The sequence below is a fragment of the Varanus komodoensis genome, unplaced genomic scaffold (assembly GCF_004798865.1).
Source record: "Varanus komodoensis strain SLA01 unplaced genomic scaffold, ASM479886v1 scaffold30, whole genome shotgun sequence".
NCBI classification, from domain to species: domain Eukaryota; kingdom Metazoa; phylum Chordata; class Lepidosauria; order Squamata; family Varanidae; genus Varanus; species Varanus komodoensis.
In genome coordinates this window covers 10,097,398-10,113,969 of record NW_025335762.1, presented here as the reverse complement: position 1 = coordinate 10,113,969, position 16,572 = coordinate 10,097,398, and the positions used below count along the sequence as shown (strand labels likewise).

Genomic DNA, 16,572 nt, shown 5'->3' with positions numbered 1-16,572 from the left:
CTCCACACATTCCCTAATCCTCACTCATGTAACATCAAGAAACATGAGTTTTGAATACACAGGTGCCAACACATATTTCTGCCACCCTTAATTCTGATTGTCATTATCCACACTTTGAACAAATATCATCCACCAAATCTCAACTGAGTCATTGAATTGTTTATACACTCACTCCCTACAAATATCACCTAAAATAAAACAAACAGGACAGAATTCTGCAGACATTTTCTCTATTTTTAAGAGCTATTCATGTGAGCTAGCAAATGGGCACTCTACCAAAAACACTTTAATACAAGATATATACAGAAATAAAGAAGGAATACCTTCCAAACTTTTATAAGATTGCCCTTAATCTCAAAAGTGTTTCTCACAGCTGTTGCTAGGGTTAGTCTGCTCTGCTCACCACATAGATCAAAGCTTGGTGCCCTCAACACTGGGTATTCAGCTCCTGGGCACTCAGTGTTGCTTCCTTGTTTATTTAGGACATCATTACTGCAGGAATTCATTTTGACTCCCAGGCCTCCTCTCACAGATGTTAGGAAAAATGTTTGAATGCCATCCACACAATCTAGGAAGTGCCCAAAGGATTGTTTACAGGCTAATTTGACCCTCTTGGAATTCCGTAGCCACTCTGGATGCATCTTTTTCCCCAACTCCCCTCACCCGTTTTGGAATGATGGGGGCTGCATGCAGGCCACATATCACAGAATTCCTGGGGAATTCATGGAAGCATTTCTTGTTCTCCAGCATGCAGGGCATACTTCCTGGGTGTTGCTTCTGTCCAGTGGGAACTATGCCAGCTGCAGAGTGGGGCAGAAGAAGGGCAGGTCCTGAGAAAGAGGAAGCTTCAGAAAGTGCGGTCTGTGAGGGAAGAGAGGGAGCAGAATGTGGAGCGAGTGCCCCATTTATGGTGCACATGACTGGCCTCACTGGCCGTGCTGAGATAGGTGTCCACACAAAAGTCCCTTACTTCAGGAAAACCATTTTCCTGACTGCTGCCAGCAAGGGAAGACTTGTCTCCATCACAGGCCAAGGAAGCGCCATTCCTTGGCCTCAGGAGTTCTCACAGTGATCAAAGCAGGACACCAGGTCAGGCCAAGGATGAAGGCAGCTAATGCCACCTGAATAGTCCTGGCACTGTATGGATACTGCGACAGCCTTCACAGGTTACTCACATGGAAGGGGCTTTAAGGCTACACTTTTAGCCCTAGCCAGACACCAGTACGGATGTCTAAGGTATGGCGGCTGTCTTGCATGGAAAATAATACATGGAGAGGGTTCCCTGAATCTTGATCCTGCAGACTTCCACAATATTAACAGTGAAAAAGCTTCGGCTCTTGGGTGGTATAAAAAAGAAACAACAACAGTACTAATGATGATGATCATGATTCTTGAAGTGTTCCCAGAGAGTCTCTTTACCAAGAGCCATTCTAATTACATTGGCAGCTACCAAATAATATTTAGAATCCTTTGCTTCTAACTTCTTTCTACCTCTCAGTTAAATACAAGGAATTCTAAGCATCAAGGGTTGTGAATGTAATAGGAATTGCCCTTGATAAATAGAAATCCTTGAAATGCAGCACAGAATCATAACCATTGAAGTTGCCTTTTTTGGTCTGGTTCCAGAATCTTGATCCTGCAGAGTTCCAAGATCTAGGCAGGCCTCCATGTGTAAAGGCCTGCCACTCAGACATCAGCACTAATGCACAAACAGCACGTGTGGGCGAAGAGCAGCAGCATAGGGCTAAAGGCACAATGCCCGTTTCAATATACTTCGCCCTTCCATGTACGTACTGCCCAAAGGAGGGTAGCATCATTTCTGATCCCAGGACTTCGCAAAAAGAGACAGCCCCTTCAGCCAGCAAATACTGGGGGAGTAAAAGCACCGGGTCCCTCCCCAAGCTGTTCTCCTGAGCCACTTTTTGGAGCTGGTGGTCAGTAGCATGGTGGGTGGCCAGCAGGCTGGATACTTTCGAAAGGAGTACGAATCAAGAAACGTTCGCCCCCCTCCTAAAGGTTCAGACAGACAAACAGAAGAATAAAGCGGCTCTGCTTTTTATGATCTTCCTTCTAAAATTGAACTGATAGGTAAGTAAAGATTCAGTCAATCCCCCCACCCCCCACCAAGTGTTCTGGGATAGCAGGGAGTTGGACCCGATGGCCTTCTGGACCCTTCCAACTCTTCTATTCTATGATTCTTTGATTTTAAACCACTATGAATCATTTGCATCCACTTCTGGGAGCAACTGATTTACCCAAATTTTTGCAGCTGGAAGAAGATACCGTCTGCTTCAGCATCTATCACTTTCTCGGAATCTCCTCTACTTCCATGTGCCTTGATGCTTCCCTCTCACAAGTGTTTGACAATCATTTTATTATACCAATTTTAAATTTAAGAAGATGGTCGGTGACCCACCCTCTGAAATTGTGTGTTTTGCTTTAGTTAAAAAGTAGGTTTCCTTGGAAGTAAATGCCATTGATTTTATTTAATGTGCACGGACAAATAGATTCACAAATCTATTGTCTCGCATGGAGGGCTAAGGTGCACATTTTAAACAAATATTGGTACTGAAAAAGCTTTCAGCTTCCATATTTGTCCTCTAAACCATACTAGGTTGCATGGTGTCATTTTTTCTATGTTAAACCTCATGTTGCCATCTTAAGAAAGAATATTCTGAAACCACATTCTTTATTGCTCTCTCTCTCTCTCAATCGTGGGTTATCATGGGGGGGGGGGGTGAGCAGACTTTGTCCCTAAGGAGTTTGCTTATTGGCATTCTTTTAGCTACCTGAAGTTCAGAATAATTTTAGGAGCAACTTAAGTATAAAAGGCAGTTCACAAAGGACAAAAACAGTAGGGTTGTGTCCCTTGGGGTTGTATAAAGAGGGACCTAATTTTTCCTTCTCCAAATGAACAAGGTTTTCCTTGTGTTTATTGTTGTGGCAGCAACTGTTTTTTTTCTTTTTTCTTTCTTTCTTTTTTTTTTTTTTGGTTTTTTTTTTAGCTTTGGCACAGGTGGCTAGACTATGGTGTCATGAATTAATGAAAGGAAAGAAGGGCTGCAGGAGGTATGAATTATACTTTGTGCAGTACACTAATCCTACGCAAAACAGCAAACTGAAATCCTCACAAACAAAGGCGCATTTCTGGGGGAGGGGGCACCTCTGGTGAGATAAGAAAAGTAAAGCAGATTTAAATTTACATTGTGGAGAAGTTAAAACATGATAAAATGCCTTCTACTCGAGTGATGTTCCCTTTTCTGTTTATAAGCCTGCAAAACGGTGACGGCTCCTTTCCCTGGGACAAAACCTAGAGTCTCACATTGTGGAAAGCTTACAAAATGCATGAAGTAGAATGACAGGCTCTTTATAAAAAAAAGAATTATATGTATTAGAAGATGGATTTTACAGCCTCCTGTTTGTGTCTACACAGAAGAGAGAGTCACAGGACTCTATCAAAGTTCAGCCTACAGTTCTCACATTCCTTAATCAAATACAATCGAATTGCTGACTTCAATACATAAAGAACCATTTTAGTTTCTCCCCAAAATACAAATAAAATGCCACATCAAAATTATCAATGTTATTAATGATCATCTAAGGCAGGATGTATTCTGTCCAGAGGCTGGAGGAAGGAAAAGAAACAAGGGCAACACCACTTCGCCTGCTTGGCCTCTACCCCACCCTAGAAGTTTTCGTGCTATTTTTTTAAAAAAACTGGGTCATCTTCCCCAAGCTCCATTTAATGGCTTTGCTAGATGCATTGAGTGAATGGGCTTGAAGAGGAAGCATAAAAAATGATAAAAAATTAAATCCCTGCAGCAGAAAATGGGTAAGAAGATGCCGGTTTGGGTGGAGGCGAGGGCTGTGGCCGAGCGAATGGATGATCGTGGCATGAAGAAAACATGTCAGTTCTCGGCCAATCCGACCTCTTGGATTGGTCTCTTTGGTCTGCCTGGCTGCATTCTTTCACTTCAGAATGAAGGACTGCAGTATTGCTGCCCTCTGGTTAAAGCCTCTGGGGTCAGAGTACAGGCTTCTTCCCTACCCATCCTATTACCCAGAGCAAAAACCTCAGATGCTAAGGACTATCCACCCCGTCAAAATATAAAGTTCCAAATGGCAAGTGAAACAATCAACATTCTCCCCTTTGTGACTTTTGCTCACAATTCAGAACATTTTCATCAGCCTAAAAACATCGGAAGAACACACCAGGGAGGGGAACCATAAAACCTTTCAACTCCCTCCAAAATTGGTGCAAAGCCTAACCTTTGAGCCTCTCCTTTGATCCTGTGATCACTTTCAATCACATTGGTGGATTCGTATTGTTCACTTTCAATGACATTGTTAAATTCACCTGTGTGACTAGAGGGAGAGCAAGGAAATAAGCTAACTCCCAGCCAACTAGTTCCATCTTCTTGAGAATATATTCGCTCTCCAGAAAGGCTTAATCCCATGAAAAGGCCCAGTTGGTCAGCTGCAAGTCTGATTTCTCTGGAGAGTGTTTCCAATAAACTCCAAAGAGCAACCTCCTTAATAACATGACTAAATAGTAGGCAGGTAGATTTAATCCTATCCTGCAGGGTTTCAGACATACTGAAACAGACAAGAGGTACAAAACCTGAGCCTACAGTCTGTCCCCAGAGGTGAAATTACACAGCAGTGCAAGGTGCAGAATGTCAATTTTTATCCAAGGTCACAAAAGGGCAAACTGAGGAGAAGGAAAGACAGGCAGCAGTACCTTAATCCCGTCCACTGGGTTATGGATAACGGTGGTTTGAGGTTCCTAGAGAGGAAGGAAGGATGAACCAAAGAACAAAACAAAGAAGAAGAAAAGGAAGAGAAGGATAAAATAAAAAAGAGGTAAAAAAGAAAAGGTGGTAATTGGAAGAGAGAGGGGTCAGGAAAATGGAGCAGAAAATGGTGAGGAAAATGTGAAGAAAAGGGAAGAAGGTGAAGAAAGACCAAGACCCACATAAGAGCAGGGAGGGGAAAACAGAATGGAAGGGAAAAAAGCAAAAGGTAATTAGTTCAGCAAAAGGCAAATGATTAACAAACAGAAAGTGGCAGAGTAAACCAGGAAGAGAAGAATCAAAACTGGATTTTCCATGAATGAAATCAAAACTCATATTCAACCCCATGGCAAGATTGTTGTGAGCCCCTTGGAAATGAAGAGCGCAAGCTGAAATCTGCATTCAGCCCTTCTGCAAGCCAAATAAACCATTGCAATAGGGAGCATGGTAGGGAGTGCTAGGAGAAGAGAAAATGGTGGAAATGAGCTCCCCATGGAGGTGTGGCCAATCCATACCTGGGTGGGTAAGATCTCAATACAGGCTCCACCTAAGAGCAAAGGAAGAAGAAAAAGAAAAGCAACGGAAGAGCAAAGGTCCTTTGACTACAACCCCGGGTCCTGTTGCCATTCTTGAAGACCGTTTTGATTAAGAACAAATATTTATCCAGAGGGCCTTGCTCCATGATGGCCCCATGGCCTAACTCCTCCAGCCATACGCACTCCATTCAGCAGGGCTCGGCAAAATGGACTGGTTACGGAAGGGCACACCCTTCAAGAGATCCAACTGACACCACTCTAGAATATACTGACTAATGTCTTCATGGCTAGGTACTTACCTTGAGCATCAGTCTGGTGGCATGCAAACTTCCCATGCTTTAAGAAATATTAAGATGTACTTACTTGAAAGAAGAGGCTGATGAGACAGCCACAGAGAAGCCACCATGAGGAATTTCTTATTGGGTGTCTGTGGTGTAAACGCGGATGTGTGTTTTTGTTTTACTTAACAAGTTTGCACGGTTTGCTAGGTGAAGTGAACAGGTATAAAACAAAGACAGTGCTCTTGTATCTTAAGTGGCTAGGGCAGAACTGGGCATGGCAGGCATATCTTATAAGACAGAAATGAAAAACAATACCCCTTTCTCGGGACAACTTCTCCATTGAGCCTCTGTGCCAGCTGAAGTGCCTGCTTGCCCAGGCATTTAAAAGTGTGATGCTGTTTGAGGTTAGTTTTGCTCTACTTTTAATGCTTCTGATCTGTTGTGTTTTTACTGCATTACATTTGCACTCTATTTTGCTTCACGTGTACACAGACACCCACATGGTCTCACTGAAAACCATCTCCTTGAAACTGTTCCTTGCACAGGGAGGAAAGTCATCTATCACATTCACATCCTTGGAGAATCCCTTTGCTGTTTAGGCTTCCATGCAATGGATATTAAGTTAGGAATATTAACCAGGCAGGATTTTAAATGAGTGCACAAAAAGTCCCAGGTTCAATGCCTTTAATTTCATGCTGAAAAGATCAGGTAGCAGGTGATAGGAAAGATCTCTCCCTGCTGGAGATCTTGGAAAGCTGCTATTAATCAGAGTTGATAACATGGGGCTAGCCACCTGGCCTGGTAGAAGACAGCCTTCTGCTGCTTCAAAGATGTACAGCGTTAATTGTACCTCATGCTCATTCATCAATCTGGGGGCAGGCAGATGGACTCGGGCCATCTGAGCCATGTCACTGTAGTTTAAAGGACATCATTTCGTAGCAAGACGCACTTGCAAAAGGAATGGATCACACTTCAGACTTTTCAGAATATTCTGAAGTGGTGGATCCTTCCCCCGTGGCTCTTACCTATGAATTGGACCAAGCCGCCTGGCTGGTGCTTCTGGCAGAATATAAACCTTTATTCTGGTGAAAGGGCAATGTGACCCTAGTTTGTGGCTTCCAGTGAAATGCTAACAGCCTTCTCAGATGAAAGCCTGGAGCACAGCAAGAGAAGAACATCTGAAGGATTTGTCTGTAAAAGGGCAGGTCTCGCTCTATACATATGCATCACTCATTTCCATGGTAACCGGCATTACCAATTCCAGAGGCAAGTCAGTATTGGCAATACTGTATTGGCAAGATATCTTGATTGGCTTGGAGAGGAATTAATCACAGCTAGGCTGTTTGCTGAAGGAAGTCAGTTCTCATCTGAAGACGCTGGAACAATGGATGGGAATAACTGCTGTGGATAAATGGGAGTGAATGGAGGCAACATAAGCCTGGAAATTCTTTTCAGGGCTTCTCCTCGCCCCCTGTGGCACACTTTGAATTGGGGCATTCACCAGCTACTTCTTAATGTTTAGCTTGTCACATGGGGCTCTCGCAATTGAAGTCACTGAGGGATTGGCTGCAGTGTGCTCAACAGAGCCAAAACTTCTCTCAATGGACAATTGGCGAATTGGACGAGAAAAACATCCATTTTGTGTAATCAAAAGCATGGTTTCCAACCTCATTTCTCTGGGGGAGCAAATATTTGTTCTTTTGGCACTATCCCAAAAGTAATCTGTAGTTACTGTCTTACTGTGGCTAAGGAACTTGCCAATCCTTCCCAAACTTTTTGGATAGTGTACGGTGGGAAAAGAATTTCCTCAGAGACCCCATCAGCCTTCAGGTTATTTTCTGGACTTAAAATACCAAGCAAATAACCTAACTGGTAATACATTTGTCATCATGTCCAATTTAATCAAATATATTTTACCCGGCAAGTAGGGGTGGAAAGATTGGCCAGTTTTGGGAGGAAGTTCACCTGTACCTGAATGTGCCACATACTCTGGAAGCAGCGATCTATAATGCAACAAAGATTTCAAAATGCATCTTTTAAATTGATGAAGGCAGATAAATTGAAAGAAGCTTAAAGAACATCACTGCAAGAAATTTTTTTTTAATAATTCCAAATAGGCAGAGATATTTGTTTAAAATCAAGTAATAAGGAAGGCAATATTCAAGGGCCAATGAGCTCTGCCATCTGAATAGAGCTATCATAGAAAAGACCCAAAGAAACTACCTGAAAAATTCAATAGGACCTTTGCACTACTGTATGAAAAGGGGAAAATTTACATGTTCGTTCTTTAAACAGCAGATATGAATATCACATCTTACTACTATTACAGTTCCAGCATGTAGACGTGATACTTGATATGTTCTTCCCTGTTCTCTCCCTATTTCTGTTTCCTTGTTTGCCATGTGTATTAGATAGGTAGTAGTGTTTTTCTTAATCTGTGTACAGTTCCTAGAAAATTTTAGGATTCCAGCTGCGCCCCTCCCTGGAGTACGACTGCCTGGCGACGGTGACACATGCGCTGGTGACTTCCCGCCTAGACTTCTGTAAAGCGCTTTACGTGGGGCTTCCCCTGAAGACAGTCCGAACACTTCAATTGGTGCAAAATAGAGCTGCCAGGTTGCTGACGGGGACGGGGCGTTATGCTCACATGACTCCAGTCCTCCGTCAGCTTCACTGGCTTCCCATTGAAGCCCGGGCCCAATTCAAGGTGTTGATTATGACCTATAAAGCCCTAAACGGCTTGGGTCCTGGCTACCTGAACGAGCGCTTACGTCCGTATATGCCCGACCGCCCTCTGAGATCTGCGGGAGAGTCCCTTCTCCGGGAACCCTCCATGAAAGAAATTAGGAGAGTAAGTACCCGGAGGAGGGCTTTCTCTGCGGTGGCGCCCAACCTATGGAATTCACTCCCCAAAGAGGTCCGCCTGGCACCGTCGTTACGGGTTTTTCGGCACCAGGTAAAGACCTTTTTATTTAAACATCATTTCAATTGTTAAAACATATGATCTGGCCAGGGCAACTTCTTCTTCCTTCTCTTTCTCCTCCTATATTTTTATTTTATACTGATAATTTTAATTTTATATTTGTAACTCAGTGTATTTTTTGTATTTTTATATTTAATGGTAATTTATTATGTACTATTGTATTCCAATGTATTTTATCATGTTGTAAGCCGCCCCGAGGTTTCGGCAAGGGGCGGCATAGAAATGTTAATAATAATAATAATAATAATAATACTAATAATAATAGATGCCAATGCTATTTTCAGTCAGGGAAGGATCACGGAAGGACCCACTGCCACCTCTCAAGTGACAGAACTGTTTACCTCTGGAAATCCAGGAAAGTTCAAAATTAGGGTTCTATCAGAAGCACTATATATTCTGGGATAGCTTCAGGGGTTAATGAAGAAGAACCCTTAAGGATAGTTCATTTTCATCTAACTGAACTTGAATCTTAACCATGTCCAAGATTTCAAGGTCGCTCCGCCTACCAATACAAACCAGCGGAGGGGGCTTGTGTAAGCATCACAACTTAAGCTCATCATAGCTTTCCAGAGAGCTGCGACTCACGACGCAGGTATGTGGTGGCACATTTGTAAGACTTGCTAAATCAATCTCACTGCCTCTGCCACTGAATTTGCAATATAGGGCTGCAATATGACACTGCTCTCTGTTCCTTGACACCTCAGAATTCAGTAAGCATGATTTAAAGTCAGTGGACAGTGTCCTATACTGCCATGATGCCTCTGCAAATCCTGCTTTGTGGATGGGATGGACCACAGCTGCAACAAGTTAATCTGCAGTTCCTAAAATATTTGCAGGTTATTTGCTAGCTCCTGTGATCTGCTTTGTCCTGGAAATGAATATTCCTGCTTGTGTTTTTTTCCCCAAGAGCCACTAGTTCCTTTCGCAATAGCAGTTTATTCCATTTGCATTGAGCAAGATAGGATGCAATAGAAACAATATGGATGCAAACAGTATAAAATGAGTGATAATTTAGCAGCCACTTTTGAAGAAAACTGGAGCAATTTTTAGATTTGTAAGCAAGATGCAACACTTATTTAAGGACTCAGTTCTCAGCTTCCATAGGCCAGGTGCTGGAGGGTACTACACCTGTGATACATCTACTCACTCCAATATATACTTACCTGGAAGAAGTGAGCTACCTGACGCTGGACATGATACTGCTTAAATTGAGGAAAGCTATTTGGGGAAAGCTATTTCATATTTTATAATGTTTCAAAGGAAAAGGATCCCTTGAAACATGTCGCAGAGAACATATTTTAAGGGATTGCTTAGCATCTTGATCGTAAGTAATGCAAATAAATAAAATGTATGAGCTACAACATTTATATTCTGCTCCACAGTTCAGTATGGAAATTCCAGAGCAGCGAACAATAAAAAAGCAGTATGTTAAAGCAGAATCAATAAAATCCATGGCTGGCTAAGCTCAGGAAGGCTTCCTGAAAGAAACAAGCTTTCAGGGGGTACCAGAAATAATACAATGTCTGCCTGCCATTCAGAGAAATGGTGCCACTGCATTGGCAGCGAGGACTCTTCCGCTCACACATACCAGAAACAGAAACTTTGCTGTGATTTCCAGCCACAGAATCCACCTGGAATATCCACCTGGCGCTTAGCAAATGACACCAGGTAAGTGTGGCCACGCGCCTCTGACGTCGGATGGCCTGATGTGTTATCCAGCCCTCCATTTAGTTCAGCGCCCCTGTATTATATGATAGGAAATGACCATAGAACTTACCATTAATCTGGAACTCCCATGAGAACACACTGGGCGATGCAGAATTGCTCCTGCCCACTGACTTTTTATATTCACAGGGAAATCAAACATTTGCAATGTATAATATTTCATAGTTTCTCAAATGGGAATACAGGGAGAAGGATTGTGGCAACCTTACAACTGGGCATTAGGTTGACTGAAAAAGGAAACCGAGGTGCATGACTTTGAAGTGAGAAATTGCCTGATTTACAAGAGGCAGTTTGAATCACTGCAAACAAGGAAATGAAGTAACTGGGCAAAGATTTCTCACAATTTGCATTCAGAAATGAACATTTCATATTTATAAGATGTCTGATCAATGTGACAGAAAGAAGAGGTTCCTGGAAGCAAACATGAGTATTTAGGAGCTACCCAATATCAAGGCCTGACTTCTTTGAAGAATCTGACCAAATGTACAGACATTTATTTCTTCAGATCTGCACCGAAATGACCTACTTCAGCTTGAATCCATGCCAAACTGTTTTCTAATGAGAACATACTGGATAGAAATCCCAGTACGAGGATGGCAAGATCCAGGTTCACATGCATATCTAACAGCCACTGAAAATGCCAGTTTGTGCTGGAAAAATGGTCATGTGAATCCAGCCTTACAAAAGAAGCATTTTGGCTACTCAGACTATGCTATGCCTTGTGCTAAAGCTTCATGCAACATTTACGTTAGCAAAAGGCTCAAAAGAATGTTGCTAACTAGAATGTTTTACATTTTCTTTTATCGGTGTGCCTGAACACACAGCAACCCTGAAGAAGAAGAAGACGGGTCTAGAGGACAGAGTGGCTGACCTAATGGCCTTCTCTAAATTATGGTTTGCTGCATGCATGTGGAACTGCAGGCATGGTACCCCTTCACTCTCACACACACACACACACACACACACAGACGTACGTTGGATCTCTGTGTGACCAAAGATCAAGAAAGTGGGAAAACTGTTGAAGCTAATCTTCTCAGGGCAGAAATTCCATTTCCTTTTTAAAGCACACTCCGTGCTTGTCACAGTGGTCCTGTGCTCGTCTCTACCTGTTGATATTTAGGCATAGCACAACTAAAGTAGATCTCGTGTAAGCAGATGCTCTCTAGGGTATCTGTTCCTACTTCTGGTTATCCCTAATCTACAATGTTTGTGCCATCTCATTAAGTGTTTGTCTTACAAATAGAGATAAGCATTGTAAGAGTTATCTACCTGCTTCCGGGAAATTAATGCACAACCAATATAAATGGATTTTCTGTGCTCTTTTGACAGTTAAAAAAACACCAATAAGATAAAAGCTGACTTCCTGTAATTTAATGAAGACCTAATGGCACTCTCAATATTTGCATAGATGACATGTAGACACCACCCTCAAATTATACATATGTGGTCTGCCATTGTTGAAATTTAGCCTAACTGATACGTACAAATCTATCTATTCTATTCTATTTTTCTTTTTTATGGTTATGTGGAATCTCATATTTTAAAAAACTCTTTTTTAAGGCGGAAGTTTTGTTTGTTCTTCAGAGGCAAAATTTTTCTGGCTCCCTTCTTCTGCTGTTCACAGGCAGGCAGAAATTAATGTCTAGAAGAATCTACAACCAATATGTATGACTGCCTGTACCTGTTAGATAATATGCTCTATGCAGGTTATCTGGGAACCTAATAACTTTCTAGCATGGGGAAACTGGTTCTAGCTGATCTAACGACTTATGAACACAGAGGTTGCTAATGGAGAAAGTTAGATAAAATATTGAGAAAAGCATGCTTTCTACAAGCTGTGCTGAAATGTGTCTAAATTATACTGTGGCATGCAAGCTTTTAAACTATGGAGTGGTTGTTGATATTCTAACGATGGGTTACATTTAATTTCAAGGTAGGTTTTTTAAAAACCACCCGCAGAAATTGGATGATGGATATTAGCTGGATGCTTTATTAAAATCCCTCATTTTAAAAATAAATAAATAAATCATAGTCTTGAGCCAGCTTAGAGTTTGGGTCTTTACTATCTGGATCAAAAAGAAAGCAATAGCTTAAGAGCCAAATCACACATCACTTGAAGCCTGGATGCCACTGGAATGCAAATTCACTTGGGCCCCTAACGCTCTGGGGTGCCGTGCATGCATGCGCTCCTGACTGTGGGGCGGATGATTTTAGCCATCAGTCAGCACCCACTTTTAGATGTTTGGGCTGATGAGCTGACAGTGGAGACCTTGCACACTTTGCCGTTTCAGTGCCATCCATGCTAAAACGGTCAGGTGGCTTAGTCACATTTAAGACTGGAGTGGGCTGCACTCTTTACTTTCATGCCACCAGCAGCCCACTCAATTATTCGCCCCCCCCCAAAACAATCTACCTTCAGTATATCTATAATCTAAAACTAATAAAAGTACTTTGAAGCCAACTCTGTGCTAAAGAGGCCCTCAGTTCTGTGAAACATTCAGGTACTGGGTCTGATAGAACGATCTTGGACCAAGAACAAATGCTGTATTCACATACTTCCTGCTTCCCTTTACTCTTCCCTTATTTGATACATTGCAATAGTTAGCTTCTGAGGTTTGTTAAGCCAAAGTTTCCTACCATATCTGAGCCCTGGAAGTCTTCTGCTATGATAGATGCAAAAACAAGGGAAGGAAAGGAAAGAACAGAGGATGTACCTAATTAACCCACAATTAGCCACAGCATGAGTAGGGCAGCTGCTATTCTGAATATCCAACCTTCAATTAGGGCAATCAGTAGTTGGGTTAACTATGGGTTGTTTAACCCTCAATCGGCTCACCATGATTGAGTTCACATGACGTGCTGCAACCCTGATCATCCTACCCGGAGGCTGCGTATTAAAAATAGCAGCTGCACTCATCCTCCATGCACCAGAGCTGATCATGTGTGAATTGACCCATGATAAGCTGCAATGTTGTGCAAACTGACCCACTGCCTAATGGACTGGACAGTCCTTGGCAATCCTTAGGAAAGCGAGTCATAGCGCTTTGAGATTCACGGAAGACAAGTCAGGCTCCAGGAGTTTTAGAGGGAAACATAGGTGACAGCATAGAGGCAGTGACATCCACCCTTACTCTGGATGGCTGGTGAGATGGGGAGGAAATAAATGTAAGACTGTCTTTGTTGTGGATCAGGAGTGATAAGACTCCTTTACCCTTATTTATTTTTGTATGCCAGGATCTGTGCAGGTTATGAAATGGCAGATAGAATTTGCTTATCCCAGTACAATGCATTGCTACATTTTGAGAACTGGGGAGATTACAGTAATCATGGAGAATCCTTTAGCAGAGGTTTGCTCCCAGGGAACAGATTATACTGCTGCCACTTAGAAATATTTAATGTCAAGCTGGGTTCTAGAGTTGACAAGATCAACTGCACTAGCGTCAGAGTTCCAATGGTGCAGTAATTTTGATCTATATGAAGAATCTATTGTAAGGACATGGGAGATCCCTCCCAACACTTTATTGTTGAAAGAGTTCCCAAAGCAATGAATAGAATCACAGGGAACAGATCATGTTGGAGGCAGAAGATACAACGCAGAGGTCAGCCTAAATTCCATACAGCTCTACTGCAAACCTTAAGTAGGAACCACATTAGCAAACGACAGTTAAATCAGTGTTCTCAAAATCTTTTATCACAACTGTTGTATTAAAAGCAAGAAAAGAACCATACCAGTGCGGCTGGAGGAAGGGTCCCTTTCGGACTGGTAACCCCTGCACTGCCTTTGGTGCTGTTTGATTGAGGCTGCAGGAGAGAAACACACATACAAGAGAAAAGCCTTGGAAAGGGAAGCCAAGAGAAAACATTATCCACACAAACAATCAAAATTCAGACTACTCAAACCACATAAGAAGCAGTGTATAAACCCATATGGTAATCATATACAAATTAGATTCTGGTAGAGAAAGATCACCACCACCTTTCAAAAGGCCTTTTTCAGCAAGTATGCAAAACTGCGGCATAAAGCAAAACAGAACAGTTCTTGTGAAATTTCAGCATTCCATAAACTGAGTTGTTTAATAGCTCTGGGTTATGGATTTTGACCGAGGAGAAGTGTGTAAATAGAATTGCATCTACTGTTAATGAGCATGAGTCCTAACTTTCTCTTACTGTTCCCCCATGTGGACTGATAGGAAAAGGCCCTTGAAGGATTCTTACCTTCACTCCATCAGCTTTCTTGTTCAGTAAACTTTTAGCTGCTGCATAGGGAGGGAAAGAAGAGATTTTAGCGGCAACTCCTTCAGTGTCCTGAGACATATTCTGAGCTGCCCGAATAGCCAAACAAGGATCACACAAGCTGCATTGATGCCGTTTCCTCATTAAACTGCTAAAAGGAGAGTTGAGAACAATGCTAAATCCCAAGCCGTATGTGTGTGGGCAAAGCCCCAGCATCTCTCTAAGCCAAAAGCAGAGGTATGGATGGCAAAGTGCTGGAAATCGGCAGTCTCCCAAATGTAGGCAGGTCAATAGCAGGACCGCAGAGGTTTCACTTCACAATACTCCAGTCCTTGTTATTTTTCAAACTCACATTGGCTGGGGCACATCTTGGTTTTCCAAACTATGTACAAGCACAAGAGAAAGCAGCCTCTGCAGGACACAGTGTTCAACTGGACAAATGAATGTTCTGAATAAAGTGGGTCAGTATCCTTTTATGGGCAGACTCAAAACTTTCCCTCAGACCATCAACTTAGCTTGAGGAAGAGAACATGCACGGATTACTTTATTCATTCTCGGCCACAGTATCTCTCTCCATGCTACTGGTCATCTGATTTTTCTCAAAACTAGATACATACAGTTCCAAGGTCACTGAAATCTGTAGAGGTAACTCTGCAATGAGACGCTAGACCCTTGAACAGCCTCATGAAACTCTTTCTCCATCCAGTATGAGAGTTCCAATCTTCCATGACAAGTACTAGGTGTCCTTAAGAATCACCACCAGCAATCCTTTCTCCTTTCGCACTAGGAAATTCCATACATCTTTGAAAGATGCATGGGCATCAACAGGCAGCCTGTCTCCGAACAGATACTTCATCCTCAAGATGAGGCTTAAAAGCTCACTGCCTATTTTCTAAAATTGTCTCTTTGTAGCAAGATTTCCAATCTGTCAGCTCTGTGAAGCCACTCTATTTCACTACACCAGCTTTCCCCAATTTACTGCTCTCCAGAGGTATTAGGCTATTTATTTATTTGCAGCATTTAGAAACATAGAAACAGAGTGAGTCAGAAGGGGCCTCCCGGGCCATCTAGTCTGACCCCTGACTCCAGCCGGCTCCGCTCACATCATCTTATCGGCTAATAGCCATAACAGTGGGGGATGGAGTCTTTTTGGGCACACATTCCATAATTGATGGCCCTTGCATGTGTGCCTAACAAACAGGGCTCTGCAGGCAACAGTACTCCCAATAGGACCTTTCCTGCAGGACTTAACGACTGGCCAAGTTTAGAGCAAGACATACAGTCAGGTGTTAAGCCATTTAAAATTTAATTCAAAAATTAAAACCAACACTTTGAAATGAGCCCGGAAAGCAACTGGCAACCAGTGTTGGTCTCTCAAAACAAGTGTAATGTGTTCCCAATGCCATATACCAGTTAGCAGCCCTTTACCCCAATGAAAGCTGCTGGACACACTTCAAGGATAACCCCATGTAAAGTGTGCTGACAGTAGATAATGGGAATTGTTGTCAGATATTGTCTGGAAGGCACTAGATTAGGGAAAACCACACAACATTATACTCTCATTTTTAAGCTTATGACTATACCTACCTGTACTTTCTCTCATCCTCTTTTCCTCATCTTCCCATTTGTGCTAAACCAATGTGAGCCTTTCTCCCTAACCAGAAACTGACATTACAGAAGCAAGGCAACAGTACAATACAATCTCATTTATCCAAATGACCCATGAGATACTGGCAATTTTGAATAATGGACAATTAGATATTACAGTATCATCTGTGTATGGTTAGGATGGTGTAGGAGACTATACAATTCAGTGCGATATTAGGGATTCCTTGATAATTGCATTACTTCAGCGTGGTTTGTTTAGCTGTTGCTTTTTGGTTGTTATTTGGCTGAGGAGAGACCCAAGAGTGACATGGAAGAGAAGCTGGAGGAGCAGAAATGAAATGGGTGGCAAGGCTGAGAGGGATTTGGAAAGTGCTGATAGCAAGTGTCAGAAGGGTCAGGGCTGAGATGAACTG

At 42.4% G+C, this 16,572-nt stretch overlaps 1 protein-coding gene across 10 annotated transcripts in view; it reads right to left on the bottom strand.

The window, feature by feature from the left end:
- Nucleotides 1-16,572, bottom strand: part of CAMK2B (calcium/calmodulin dependent protein kinase II beta) — a 204,059-nt gene that overhangs the window by 27,961 nt on the left and 159,526 nt on the right. For 4 of the 10 annotated variants that reach the window (XM_044437287.1, XM_044437296.1, XM_044437291.1 and 1 more), the window contains 3 exons: nucleotides 14,534-14,574; nucleotides 14,048-14,119; nucleotides 4,742-4,786 (listed from right to left, as the gene is read on the bottom strand). In XM_044437287.1, the coding sequence (XP_044293222.1) occupies nucleotides 4,742-4,786; nucleotides 14,048-14,119; nucleotides 14,534-14,574 (158 nt within the window). The remainder of the gene's footprint in view (nucleotides 1-4,741; nucleotides 4,787-14,047; nucleotides 14,120-14,533; nucleotides 14,575-16,572) is intronic. The other 6 variants (XM_044437288.1, XM_044437292.1, XM_044437289.1 and 3 more) reach the window with 3 other exon arrangements.